Source organism: Salvelinus sp. IW2-2015, linkage group LG4q.1:29 (genome assembly GCF_002910315.2).
Source record: "Salvelinus sp. IW2-2015 linkage group LG4q.1:29, ASM291031v2, whole genome shotgun sequence".
Taxonomy (NCBI): Eukaryota; Metazoa; Chordata; class Actinopteri; order Salmoniformes; family Salmonidae; genus Salvelinus; species Salvelinus sp. IW2-2015.
Genome location: NC_036842.1, coordinates 37,773,365 through 37,787,141, shown reverse-complemented (window position 1 = coordinate 37,787,141; position 13,777 = coordinate 37,773,365). Strand labels below are relative to the sequence as shown.

At 42.5% G+C, this 13,777-nt stretch overlaps 2 protein-coding genes across 2 annotated transcripts in view; both read left to right on the top strand.

The window, feature by feature from the left end:
* The first annotated feature begins 4,095 nt into the window (after positions 1-4,095).
* On the top strand, positions 4,096-5,824 carry LOC111961128 (transmembrane protein 217). The gene is made up of 2 exons (XM_023983241.2): positions 4,096-4,222; positions 4,721-5,824. The coding sequence occupies exon 2, from the start codon at positions 5,011-5,013 to the stop codon at positions 5,575-5,577; it is 567 nt and encodes a 188-aa protein (XP_023839009.1). The 5' UTR covers positions 4,096-4,222; positions 4,721-5,010; the 3' UTR covers positions 5,578-5,824.
* Positions 5,825-7,670: 1,846 nt separating this feature from the next.
* Positions 7,671-13,777, top strand: part of chd1 (chromodomain helicase DNA binding protein 1) — a 37,869-nt gene continuing 31,762 nt past the window's right edge. The window contains 2 exon segments of the mRNA XM_023984666.2: positions 7,671-8,004; positions 9,597-9,732. Of these exon segments, the coding sequence (XP_023840434.1) occupies positions 9,680-9,732 (53 nt within the window). The 5' untranslated portion in view covers positions 7,671-8,004; positions 9,597-9,679.

Below are 13,777 nucleotides of genomic sequence, written 5' to 3'. Positions count from 1 at the left end.
CTAATTGAGGTAGTATGCACATGAATGTATAGTTAAAGTGTTTATGCATATATGATAAACTGAGAGTAGCAGAAGCGTAAAAGAGGGGTGGGGGGAGGCACACAATACAAATAGTCCGGCTAGCCATTTGACTACCTGTTCAGGAGTCTTATGGCTTGGGCGTAAAAATTGTTGAGAAGCCTTTTGGTCCTAGACTTGGCACTCTGGTACYGCTTGCCATGCGGTAGTAGAGAGAACAGTCTATGACTAGGGTGGCTGGGGTCTTTGACAATTTTTAGGGCCTTCCTCTGACACCGTGGTGTAGAGGTCCTGGATGGCAGGCAGCTTAGCCCCAGTGATGTACTGGGCCGTACGCACTATCCTCTGTAGTGCCTTGCGGTCGGWGRCCGAGCAGTTGCCGTACCAGGCAGTGATGCAACCAGTCAGGATGCTCTCGATGTTGCAGCTGTATAACCTTTTGAGGATCTGAGGACCAATGCCAAATATTTTTTGTTTCCTGAGGGAAATAGGCTTTGTCGTGCCCTCTTCACGACTGTCTTGGTCTGTTTGGACCATTCTAGTTTGTTGCTGATGTGGACACCAAGGAACTTGAAGCTCTCCATCTGCTCCACTACAGCCCCATCAATGAGAATGGGGGCTTGCTCGGTCCTCCTTTTCCTGTAGTCCACAATCATCTCCTTAGTCTTAGTTACGTTAAGGGATAGGTTGTTATTCTGGCACCACTCGGCCAGGTCTCTGACCTCCTCCAACAACCATCTCTACAGTACTCCATTGTTGTCGGTGATCAGGCCTACCACTGTTGTGTCATCTGCAAACTTAATGATGGTGTTGGAGTCGTGCCTGGCCACGCAGTCGTGGGTGAACGGGGAGTACAGGAGGGGACTGAGCACGCACCCCTGAGGGGCTCCAGTGTTGAGGATCAGCGTGGCAGATGTGTTGCTACCTACCCTCACCACCTGGGGGGCGGCCCGTCAGGAAGTCCAGGATCCAGTTGCAGAGGGAGGTGTTTAGTCCCAGGATGCTTAGCTTAGTGATGAGCTTTGAGGATACTATGGTGTTGAACGCTGAGCTGTAGTCAATGAATGGCATTCTCACATAGGTTTTCCTTTTGTCCAGGTGGGAAAAGGTAGTGTGGAGTGCAATAGAGATTGCATCATCTGTGGATCTGTTTGGGCGGTATGCAAATTGGAGTGGGTCTAGGGTTTCTGGGATAATGGTGTTGATGTGTGCCATTACCAATCTTTCAAAGCACTTCATGGCTACGGACGTGAGTGCTATGGGTCTGTAGTCATGTAGGCTTGACTTGTAAATCACTTGTAAATMAGTGACGACTTGCTACACGTCAAACCAATCAAATGCCTTGCTTGGGCGGAGCTCCAATAGTGCTCACTAGATTAGTGTCGTAGGTGCAACAGTGCCTGACTATTCTTTTTAGATCTGGGTAAGGGTACCAAAACATTTCTGCAGCATCGAAGGTCCCCAAGAACACAGTGGCCTCCATGATTTTTAAATCTAAGAAGTTTGGAACCACCGAGGCTCTTCCTAGAGCTGGCTGCCCGGCCAAACTGAGCAATCGGGGGAGAAGGGCCTTGGTCAGGGAGGTGACCAAGAAACCAATGGTCACTCTGACAGAGCTCTAGAGTTCCTCTGTGGAGATGGGAGAAACTTCCAGAAGGACAACCATCTCTACAGTACTCCACCAATCAGGCCTTTATGGTAGCCTGGCCAGATGGAAGCCACTCCTCAGTAAAAGGCACGTCTGGAGGAAACCTGGCACCATCCTTACGGTGAAGCATGGTGGTGGCATCATCATGCTGTGGGGATGTTTTTCAGCGGCAGGGACTGGGAGACTGGTCAGGATCGAGGCAAAGATGAACGGAGCAAAGTACAGAGAGATCCTTGGTGAAAACCTACTCCAAAGTGCTCAGGACCTCAGACTGGGGGCGAGGTTCACCTTCCAACAGGACAACGACCTAAGGCACACAAGCTTGTAGCGTCGTACCCAAGAAGACTCAATGCTGTAATCGCTGCCAAAGGTGCTTCAACAAAGTACTGAGTAAAGGGTCTGAATAATTACGTAAATGTGATATTTCCATTTTTTTATTGTAATAAATTAGCTACAATTATTTGTCATTATGGGGTATTGTGTGTAGATTGATGAGGAAAAATAACAATTTCATCAATTTATAATAGGGGTCAGAATACTTTCCGAAGGCACTATATACAGTACCAGTCAAAAGTTTGGACACACCTACCCATTCAAGGGTTTTTCATTATTTGTACTATTTTCTACATTGTAGAATATAACAGTGAAGACATCAAAACTATGAAATAACATATGGAATCATGTAGTAACCAAAAAAGTGTTAAATAACTCAAAATATATTTTATATTTGAGATTCTTCAAAGTAGCCACCCTTTGCCTTGATGACAGCTTTCCACACTCTTGGCATTCTCTCAACCAGCGTCATGAGGTAGTCACCTGGAATGCATTTCAATGAACAATTAATTTGAGCCAATCAGTTGTGTTTTGACAAGGTAGGATTAGTATACAGAGATAGCCCTTTTTGGTAAAAGACCATGTCCATATTATGGCAAGAACAGCTAAAATAAGTATAGAGAAATGACAGTCCATCATTTCTTTAAGACATGAAGGTCAGTCAATCCGGAAAATTTCAAGAACTTTTAAAGTTTATTCAAGTATAGTCGCAAAAACCATCAAGCGCTATGATAAAACTGGCTCTCATGTGGACCACCACAGGAAAGGATGACCCAGAGTTACCTCTGCTGCAGAGGACAAGTTCATTAGAGTTACCAGCCTCAGAAATTGCAGTCCAAATAAATGCTTCTCAGAGTTCGTGTAACAGACACATCTCAACATCAACTGTTCAGAGGAGATTGTGTGAATCAGACCTTCATCGTCGAATTGCTGCAAAGAACCYACTACTAAAGGACACCAATAAGAAGAAGAGACTTGCTTGGGCCAAGAAACACGAGCAATGGACATTAGACTGTTGGAAATCTGTACTTTGGTCTGATGAGTCCAAATTTTAGATTTTTGCTTCTAACTGCCGTGTCTTTGTGAGACGCAGAGTAGGTGAACGGATGATCTCTGCATGTGTGGTTCCCACCCTGAAGCATGGAGTAGATGTTGTGGGGGGGCTTTGCTGGTGACACTGTTAGTGATTTATTTAGAATTCAAGGCTCACTTAACCAGCATGGCTACCACAGCATTCTGCAGTGATACGCCATCTGGTTTGCACTTAATGGGACTATCATTTGTTTTTCAACAGGACAATGTCCCAAAACACACCTCGAGGCTGTGTAAGGGCTAATTGACCAAGAAGGAGAGTGATGGAGTGATGCATAAGATGACCTGGCCTCCACAATCAACCGACCTCAACCCAATTGAGATTGTTTAGGATGAGTTGGACCGCAGAGTGAAGGAAAAGCAGCCAAAAAGTGCTCAGCATATGTGGGAACTCCTTCAAGACTGTTGGAAAAGCATTCAAGGTGAAGCTGGTTGAGAGAATCCCAAGAGTGTGCAAAGCTGTCATCAATGCAACTGGCTACTTGAAGAATCTAAAATCTAAAATATATTTTGATTTGTTTAACACTTTTTTGGTTACTACATGATTCCATATGTGCTATTTCATAGTTTTGTTTTTACTATTACTACAATGTAGAAAATAGTAAAAATAAAGAACAACCCTTGAATGTAAAGTACCCTAAGTRAAAAATACTTGAAAGTACTACTTGAGTAGTTTTTTGTACTTTACTTTACTATTTCTATTTTTGACAACTTTGATACTTAATTATATTTTAGCAATTACATTTACTTTTGATAATTAAGTATATTTAAAACCAAATACTTTTAGACTTTTACTCAAGTAKGATTTTACTGGGTGACTTTCACTTTTAATTGAGTAATTTTCTATTAAGGTATCTTTACTTTTACTCAAGTAGAACTATTGGGTACTTTTTCCACCACTGTCGGTTTCGTGAGAAACCGATTTTCATGATGTATCCTAATCCGCCAGTGCGAGGCACGCGTGGCGTCACTAGGGGTTTTCAACGGTTGCTGGCCTCGSTCATCATCTGGTTCGCAACGCCAACGGATGAACCTGTTAATTGCTAAACTAGCTAGCAATTTTTTAATGTGAAAAATAACAAGAAGGTGTGAATACAAAGGGCCCAATTCCAACAAACGTCCCGCCAGCAAGTGAGTCGAGCCACACAGCTAATATTTATTGTTGTAAAAAAAWATATATATTTTCGCGTCACCTTTGTTTGTAACATTAGCAACTAACTTATTATTAACGTTACATTAGCTAACGTTACTGTAGTTAACGTTAGCTGGGCCTGGGCTGTTTGTGATTTTTTAAATTTCTGTTGACGTTGAACACATTCATCACATATTTTCATACAGTTGGATAAAATATTGGTCTCTATGTGTTATCAGATAGCAAGCTAACATTACAGACAGTTTTCAATTTAATAACAGACAGGCCTATTTTACACAGTCATCCTCATGACAGCTGATTTCTCTCCCAGCAGTTTTCAGTGACAGTTTTATCCTGTAGCTACAGTAGCTACTGTTACCTGTCCTATGTTTGGTGTCAGTGTGAGATCAGTTTTATTGCAATAATAATCTATTATCATGCCCGTCTCCAATATTTTGTTTTCAAACATAATGCAGTCTTCTGATTCCTCCCTTCAGGTGCTGTTGTGGACTTCCCTCTCTTCCAGGAGGGAACAGATTGTTCTGCATAGTCTCAGCCGTCCACTGTGAATATTAAGCGAGAAGAGTTCTGACCTCTTTCAATGAGACATTGTGATGGAATGATAACAAATCTGACTGACTCCTCGCCTCTGTGTTTTTAAATATTTATTTTCCAATTCTGCCTCTCAACCACTAGAACTCCTTTACCCTTTCACCATCTGTCTCCTTGTTTTCATCTATTCTCTCCATCTCACTCTCCTCTGTCCCATTGGACTGTGATTGTCACCATGAAGCTACTTCTGTCTTCAGGCCTGTGTGGCATGACCCCTTACCAGGGCTCCATAGTAGGAGGACTCTATTTTTTGATGGTGGGCGTCATGCAAATGGTCTTTGAGTTTGGCCATCTGCGCACAGCCAAGGAGAGCACAAACAACATCACAGGCTCCCAGTTTCTGCCCCAGGTGTGCTTCGGTTACTACTACTCTCTGCTTATCCTGGGTGGCATCACCCTACTGCTGACCCTGTGCATGCTCGGAGCAGTTTGGGCCAACCAGCATGTGGGCATCCTGGGCTTTGCGGTYTGGCTGACGCTGTACGACGTGATGCTGTTGGTGGTCACTTGCCTGCTCCAGAGGCAGATGCAGGCACTGGGCTTGGAGCTGAGTGTACTAGAGTGGTACGGTGTGATATGCAGGGTCATGGGAGACCCCTTCTGGCTGGCCCTCGTAATCACACACGGTCTGGAAGTGCAGATTGAGAGGCATCGGCTTGGGACACGACAACGCAAAGGCGGGATTCCAAAGGAGGGGACACAGCTCAAACTGAAATTTAAGGCCTTTGACAGTAGTGTTTGAAATGGAGACCCTAATAGACACCGGTATGTGAACATGACAAACTGACTTCTTACAGTGCTTCCAGATGCTGGTTTATATTTCAGTCTTAACGCAATTTATTATTTTTGTTTCTCACAGGTCTCTTCAGATACGAAAATAAAAACGTTTTGGACTTTTACTTACATGCAGAAAGTATAATATGAGTATTTTTAATGTTGTTTTTTTGTTTTACTTTGATGTTCTCTGTGTTACGTATGTATCCTCCAAATCTAAAATAATACCCTGTTTTTCATTGCAATAATGCGTCTGTTCAGTCATTAATGTTTACTGTCTACTTTTTGTTTTGATTACATAATGATTACACAGTAATACGAATTTGTAGCTTCTTCTAGCTTAAAAGAATAATCGAACATATGGCTACCACTGGTCAAGTAAATATATGTTTATGGTATTTGTATCGCCCAAATGTGTTAAAGGTACTGTGTTCAGAAACCTAAGCAGACAGTTTTGGAAATTCAACAACATCTCTGCATACTTCCCTTTGAAAAGAGAACTGCTTCATTCATAAAAGCATTAGCTTCATGTTGATGTATTTGCATTACAAAAATGTAGCATTAAAACTCAACTTAATGTCTTGGAGGACATTGTAGCACTGAGCTGCATTGTGTGTGGGGCTTAACTCCCTGGTTCAATCAACCTACGTCTGTGTACACTTCAAATATGGAAACTAGTCAATGCCAAAGTTCAGTGAATGTATTACCAATTCCCCCAAAAGTACCAGACCTACCTGTTACTCCATATTGATGACTAGAACATGAAAGTAATTCAAAACTAAATGGACTTTCTAAAGATTCCCCCAGAGGGCAATACACAAAAGCCGCTACAGACATCCAACTAAAGGGGAGCTGAGGGAGCACTAAGAAATCTAGGTCATGTCACGTGACCTGTTGTCTGAATAACAATAGTGGATGGAGGCCCCAAAATAATATGCCCCACAGATCATCTTTGTTCGTTCATTTTCCTCTATCGTTTTAGTTACCGCCAGACCTAAATTAGGTTTGACAGCCATTGGGCCGAGCCTTTTGGTCCTTTAGGTCCGTATAAAAGCACACCAGTTGTAYTACCACTAGTGATGGGAGCAGGGGGGGTTTCAATACAGTTACATATCGTGATATTATTTTTGACGATATATCGTATCGCTTTGACAATATCCCAAGACTAATTTTGCACTAGTTGGTACCTAAGACCAAAACTCCAGTATTTTTCCTTCATAGCTTGTTCTCCATCTTCTTTTTAAATAAGGAGTCAATTTGTTTTCAGCACTTTTATTTCCATGGCTGATCAAAACTTGTTTTATCATGGCACTCTCTTGTCCCTCTGCAGCAGACATGGTGAGCAATATGTTTGGACCATAGAATCACCGTATTGAATCGCAATACATATAGAATCGTGAGAATCACAAAACATATCGTATCTGCAACGAAGTATCGTGATAATATAGTAACGTGAGGTCCCTGGCAATCCCCCCCCCCTAATAACCACCACAGTTGAATTTTGACCACCGATCTCATGTTATTCTGCTAGATATCCCTGACCATAACCTGTTGAAACCTGCACTCATTTCAATTCCATAACCATTCAATATGTTGTAAATTTTACTTTATACTGTTAAATTGTTAGTTTGCATTTGTCCTTTATATTGAGATTCAGGAGGCTTGATTTACCCAAGAATATATTTCTCCTCTGGCAGAGGGAGTTCTAGAAACAGTTACATCATCTACATAAGAATGTGGTGATGAGGACCATTATAAGAGATGTAGAGGGTAATTTTAAGTATTTGTCCAAATAGATAAATTGTGATTAAATTATTTGAAGCAGGTTAATGCTTGGTTGAAGCAAGCATTGCAGTGAAGGGTGTCAATCTAACCAGCACTCAACCCAATGCTATTTAATTATCATGTGGACTACTACCTACCTCTGTTTTATAATTACAACTATATTTCACATAATAGGCCGACTACTGTCACCTTTCGTTTGTTGTAGTTTGCAGTTGTAGGAGACTGCAAAACATCGTCGTTACGTCACTACCCGGGGTTTCCACACTCAACATCGCTAATGTTACAGAGAGAACTCGACGGCGTCATGGCGGAGACCGGCTGTAGTAGGACCCGCAGCTGAAATGTTATCTACAATCGCTGTAAATTAATCATATATTGTTTCGAATTCAAAACGGAAAATTAAAAGTGAAACATATTTTACACTTCTGGAGGAAGAAATCAAGAAACTTGGCTCGAATTCTAGTAAGATCAGTTGGGGCTGCTCTCCCCGGCCCGGGAGCTAGCTAGCAAGCTATCTTTAGCTGCTAGTTCGCTAGCCAAAGAAAATAAGAAAAAAGGACCACTGAAGTCGGACGGCAGAATCAGACTGGCAGTTCGCCGTAGCTTCAAGGTAGCCTAAAATACTAAACAAACCCCGATTTAATTAATTTTTTAGGCATTTATATCGGTATTATTGCTTAGTTTAGTTAAATAACTCCATAGAAAGCAAGGAGCCTGTCACCTAGCTAGATTTTGGGAAGTAAGCGACTGATAAACACTCTTGTTAGCTATTAGCAACGAGGGAGCTAGCTTGGGAGTGCGGGAAAAGGGTGATTATAAAACGTGATGAGTATGTGAATGTGTTTGAGGTCATGGGAATTTGCATATATTGATTAGAGCACTGTTAGAAACAATGGTACAATCACAATTGGCTACAAGTTTTATGTAAAAACCTACCTAACACTTTCCCCATGACCTGGTTTGTTAGATTAGCTAGCTTGTCAGCTAAGCTACAGTACCTAGCTAGTTTGTTTGCTAAAATGTGACTGTTAAGCTAGCTAGTAAGCTAACTAGGTCATTCAGTTGTCCACATATGAAAAAATAAAGGATAACTGGGTAAATATTTGCCACAAGTGGAAAATATTTTGTTAAACGTCCATAACTTGCTATTGTTAGCGAAATATTGTTTCACGTGGCTTAAGGTTAGTTGCTTTTTCCTCTTTCAAGGCCAGTGTGCTAGCTAGTTAGTGGTCTTGAGTTCAGTTTACTGTTTAGCTAGAACATCAGCTAGCAACTAGCTAGGTTAGCAAACAACTTTTCATGGCTAGAGAGGAAAAATATGGATTTAAATGTATTACGCTCATAGACGGATTGCTATATATTAGTTTATAGCTGGGCAGTTAGCATCAGTATGATTCCGCCAAAAGCTAGCAGCTGAAATGATGCGCTTAATGCTAAACATCTCAGAAATAAATCTGTCTTCTGCACACAGCCAGAGCTTGGTTTGCCATTGCTAGTTTACTGGCTTGCTGCGCAACTCTGTTTGTCGATGTATGCGAGAGAAGAATACTGTAGGCGTGGTACTATCTTGCTTCGGGCCTCCTGCGAAAGAGATCTGGAGTGCGGCGCATTGTCCAGGACAGTGCGCGAAACTCGCATGCTGTGCAGGCCTCACAACAGGCCTGTGCGGTCGGAAAAGCGCTGGCTTGGTAACTTACCGCTACCGTTTGCATTCAGACGTAGGAAGCTAGCTAATATGACAGGGATGAAAACAAACCAGCAGGATTTATGTGTTAGCTAATTTGCTCTATAGTTCAATGTAGCTAGCTACTAACTAGCTAACGTCATATAATGTTAAACAAGTTTAGAATAGCTGGATGGCTATAAACAACACACCGGGTTTATTGAATACTGTTTTTCTTGTAGCTATCTTACATGGGAAGCAGGGCAAACAGTCACTAGGAAGCAGTCAAACCATAATCAGGAAACGTTTATATCAATTTAAGGATAAAACATTGAATGTATTTGTTTAGCAAATTACTTGTTTCTCAGTTTGTACAWGGTTGTGAATCTAGAACAGTCACGTTATGAACCTAAAACACATGCAACTATTAAAAGTTACGAGGACTATTGACGAAATGCCTATCTCGTTTAAATACACTGAATGTACATACTTCAAAATGGTATTTTATTTTAAAATTTTTGCGGCTTTTGGTTTTACAGGTGAACTGCATCCAACACGTAAACCAGGGCAGCTTGGATTATAACATTTTCTCAGAAGCTCATATATCTGGGACTCGTAAGAGATGGCTGGACGAAGTGAAGACGAGGGTGTGAGCAACAGCAGTGGAGAGTCAAGGTAATGTGTCTCCATCTGTTTGGGGAATATGACAGTGCTGTGACCACCAACTGGTCCAGGGTGTATTCATTAGTGCAAACCATAGCTAAACAATTTGCAATGGAAACACAAGTTTCTTATTGGACACTTTCAGGTAGATCCGATTCCCAGTCCCATTTCAGCCCGCTTGCTTCTGTTTGGTTCCCAGAGAATAGAGAACATCCCTTGTTTGATCTTCATTGAGGACAAACTGTTACACTGGAGCTTGCTAACTGATGATTATATGTGTGTGCGCTTTTATTATATATATATATATATTAAATAAAACAACAATTTCAAAGATTTTACTGAGTTACAGTTCATATAAGGAAATCAAGAAATGAGGTTCCATTCTATGGATTTCGCATGACTGGGCACGGGCGCAGCCATGGGTGGGCCTGGGAGGGCATAGGATCTTTTACTTCAGCTCATGAAACATGGGAGCAACACTACATGTTGCGTTTTATATTTTTGTTCTGTATATATACTGGATGCAAAGGTGTGTGTGTGTGTGTATGTGTGTGGACTAGCCGATATGTTGATGACAAGTTAGCGACAAAACAATCACTCTACTGGATGCTCCAAGTGAATAAGCAAGTTGTTTCGCATCCTTGTTGAAATGAACATAAAATGAGACCACTGTGTGCTTATAGATATTACCTGGAAGTTGGCAAACCATAGTTGTGTTATTTGTAATTTTTAATGCTGGCACTATATTACATTTTTTATTTAACCATTGTTTGACCAGGCAAGTCAATTAAGAACTATTTCTTATTTATAATGAGGGCAAATGCCTCCTGTGGGGACGGGGGTTAAAAACAATGCAAGACAAATCGGATAACACAGACAAGACATTGGCAAAAGCACAAATACAACAGCAAACAGTTTGTGTGTGTGTGAGACGTAAAACAACATGCTTCCTTACGACATAGCTTTTTGAGTCGTCATGCTTTTCTTGTYTCACATCGTCAGTGTCAATCCATTTGCGACCACTGTCTTGTAATGAATGTTTTTTGTTGTGATATCTCACACCCTGATGTTTGAGTTTTACTGCACAACGCAGTCACTAAAGCCAAAGTAATGAAGACAACAATAGTTTTTGTAGATACAGTATCAGTGTGGCTTGGTACTGTTCTTTATGTTATTTAGTCTTCCCCTTGTCTTGTTGATGCACAGAATCTGGTCAAATTCATACATGTAAAATATAGTGTATTAGATTCAGGCATGTCAAATATAATATTTTATAGGATATATATATATACATACACTACTGAACAAAAATAAACGCAACATGTAAAGTGTTGGTCCCATTTTTCATGAGCTGAAATAAAAGATCCCAGAAATGTTCCATACGCGCAGAAATATTATTTCTCTAAAATGTTGTGCACAACTGTTTACATCCCTGTTAGTGAGAATTTCTCCTTTGCCAAGATTATCCATCCACCTGACAGGCGTGGCATATCAAGAAGCTGATTAAACAGCTTGATCATTACACAGGTGCACCTTGTGCTGGGGACGAGGCCATTCTAAAATGAGCAGTTGTTCCACAACACAATGCTGCAGATGTCTCAAGTTTTGAAGGAGCATGCAATTGACATGGTGACTGCAGGAATGTCCACCAGAGCTGTTGCCAGATCATTTTTATGTTCATTTCCTTACCATAAGCCGCCKCCAATGTTTTAGAGAATTTGACAGTACGTCCAACTGACCTCACAACCGTACACRCGGTGTCGTATGGGCGAGCGGKTTGCTGATGTCAACGTTGTGAACAGTGCCCTATAATGGGGTTCTGGTATGGCATAAGCTACGAACACAATTGCATTTTGTTGATGTCAATTTGAATGCACCAATATACCGTGACGAGATTCCGAGGCACATTGTCGTGCCATTCATCTGATACAGTTACCTCATGTTTCAGCATGATAATGCACAGCTCAATGTCGCAAGGATCTGTACAGAATTCCTGGAAGCTGAAAATGTCCCAGTTCTCCCATGGCCTTTGTACTCACCAGACATGGGATGCTCTGGATCGACGTGTATGACAGCGTGTTCCAGTTTCCGCCAATATCCACCGCATTTAATCATAGCAAGGCGACTGGGAATATGGCAGAATACAAACAGTGTAGTTATTTCCTCCGCAAGGCAATCAAACAGGCAAAAGTGTAGTCGCAATTCAACGGATCAGACACGAGACGTATGTGGCAGGGTCAACAGATAATCACGGACTACAAAAGGAAAACCAGCCATGTCGCGGACAGTGTCTTGCTTCCGGGCAAGCTWAACACCTTCGCCCGCTTTGAGGATAACACAGTGCCACCGACGCGTCCTGGTATCAAGGACTGTGGGCTCTCCTCCGTGGCCAACGTGAGTAAGACATTTTAAGCGCGTTAACCCTCGCAAGGCTGCCGGCCCAGACGGCATCCCAAGCCGCGTCCTCAGAGCATGCACAGACTAGCTGGCTGGTGTGTTTACGGACATATTCAATCTCTCCCTATCCCAGTCAGCTGTCCCCACATGCTTCAAGATGGCCACCATTGTTCCTTTACCCAAGAAAGGGAACTGAACTAAATGACTATCGCCCTGTAGCACTCACTTCTGTCATCATGAAGTGCTTTGAGAGACTACTCAAGGATCATATATCACCTCTACCTTACTTGTCACCCTAGACCCACTTCAATTTGCTTGCTGCGCCAATAGATCCACGGACGATGCAATCACCATCACACTGCCCTATCCCATCTGGACAAGAGGAATACCTATGTAAGAATGCTGTTCATTGACTRTAGCTMAGCATTCAACTCCAAGCTCAACATTAAGCTTGAGGCCCTGGGTCTGAACCCCGCCCTGTGCAACTTGGTCCTGGACTTCCTGACAGCCGCCCCCAGGTGTTGAAGGTAGGAAACAACACCTCCACTTCGCTGATCCTCAACATGTGGGCCCCACAAGGGTGCGTGCTCAGCCCTCTCTACTCCATGTTCACCCATGACTGTGTGACCAAGAACGCCTCCAACTCAATCATCAAGTTTGCAGACGACACAACAGTAGTAGGCTTGATTACCAACAATGACGAGACAGCCATCAGGGAGGAGGTAAGGGCTCTGGGAGTGGTGCCAGGAAAATAACCTCTCACTCAACATCGTCAAAGCAAAGGAGATGATTGTGGACTTCAGGAAACAGCAGAGGGAGCACCCCACTATCCACATCAACGGGACCGCAGTGGAGAAGGTGGAAAGTTTTAAGTTCCTCGGCATACACATCACTGACAAATTGAGATGGTCCACCCATACAGACAGTGTGGTGAAGAAGGCGCAATAGCGCCTGTTCAACCTCAGGAGGCTGAAGAAATTTGTCTTGGCACCTAAAGCCCTCACAAACTTTTACAGGTGCACAATTGAGAGCATCCTGTCGGGCTGTATCGCCGACTGGTACGACAACTGCACCGCCTGCAACCGCACGGCTCTCTAGAGTCTGCCCAACGCATCACCAGGGGCATACTACCTGTCCTCCAGGACACCTACAGGACCCGATGTCAAGGACATCAACCACTTGAGCCACTGCCTGTTCACCCTGCTATCATCCAGAAGGCATGCTCAGTACAGGTGCATCAAAGCTGGGACTGAAAAACATCTATCTCAAGGCCATCAGACTGCTATAGAGGTCGACTGATTTAATTGGAATGGTCGATTTTCAAGTTTTCATAACAATCGGTAATCGACATTTTTGGACGCCGATTACATTGCAATCCACAAGGAGACTGCGTTGGCAGGCTGACCACCTGTTACTCGAGTGCAGCAAGGAGGCACGGTAAGTTGCTAGCTAGCATTAAAGTTATCTCATAAAAAAACAATCTTAACATAATCACTAGTTAACTACACTTGGTTGATATTACTAGGTGAACTAGCTTGTCCTGCGTTGCATATAATCAATGCGGTGCCTGTTAATTTATCATCTAATCACAGCCTACTTCGCCAAACGGGTGATGATTTAACAAAAGCGCATTCGCGAAAAAAGCACAATCGTTGCACCA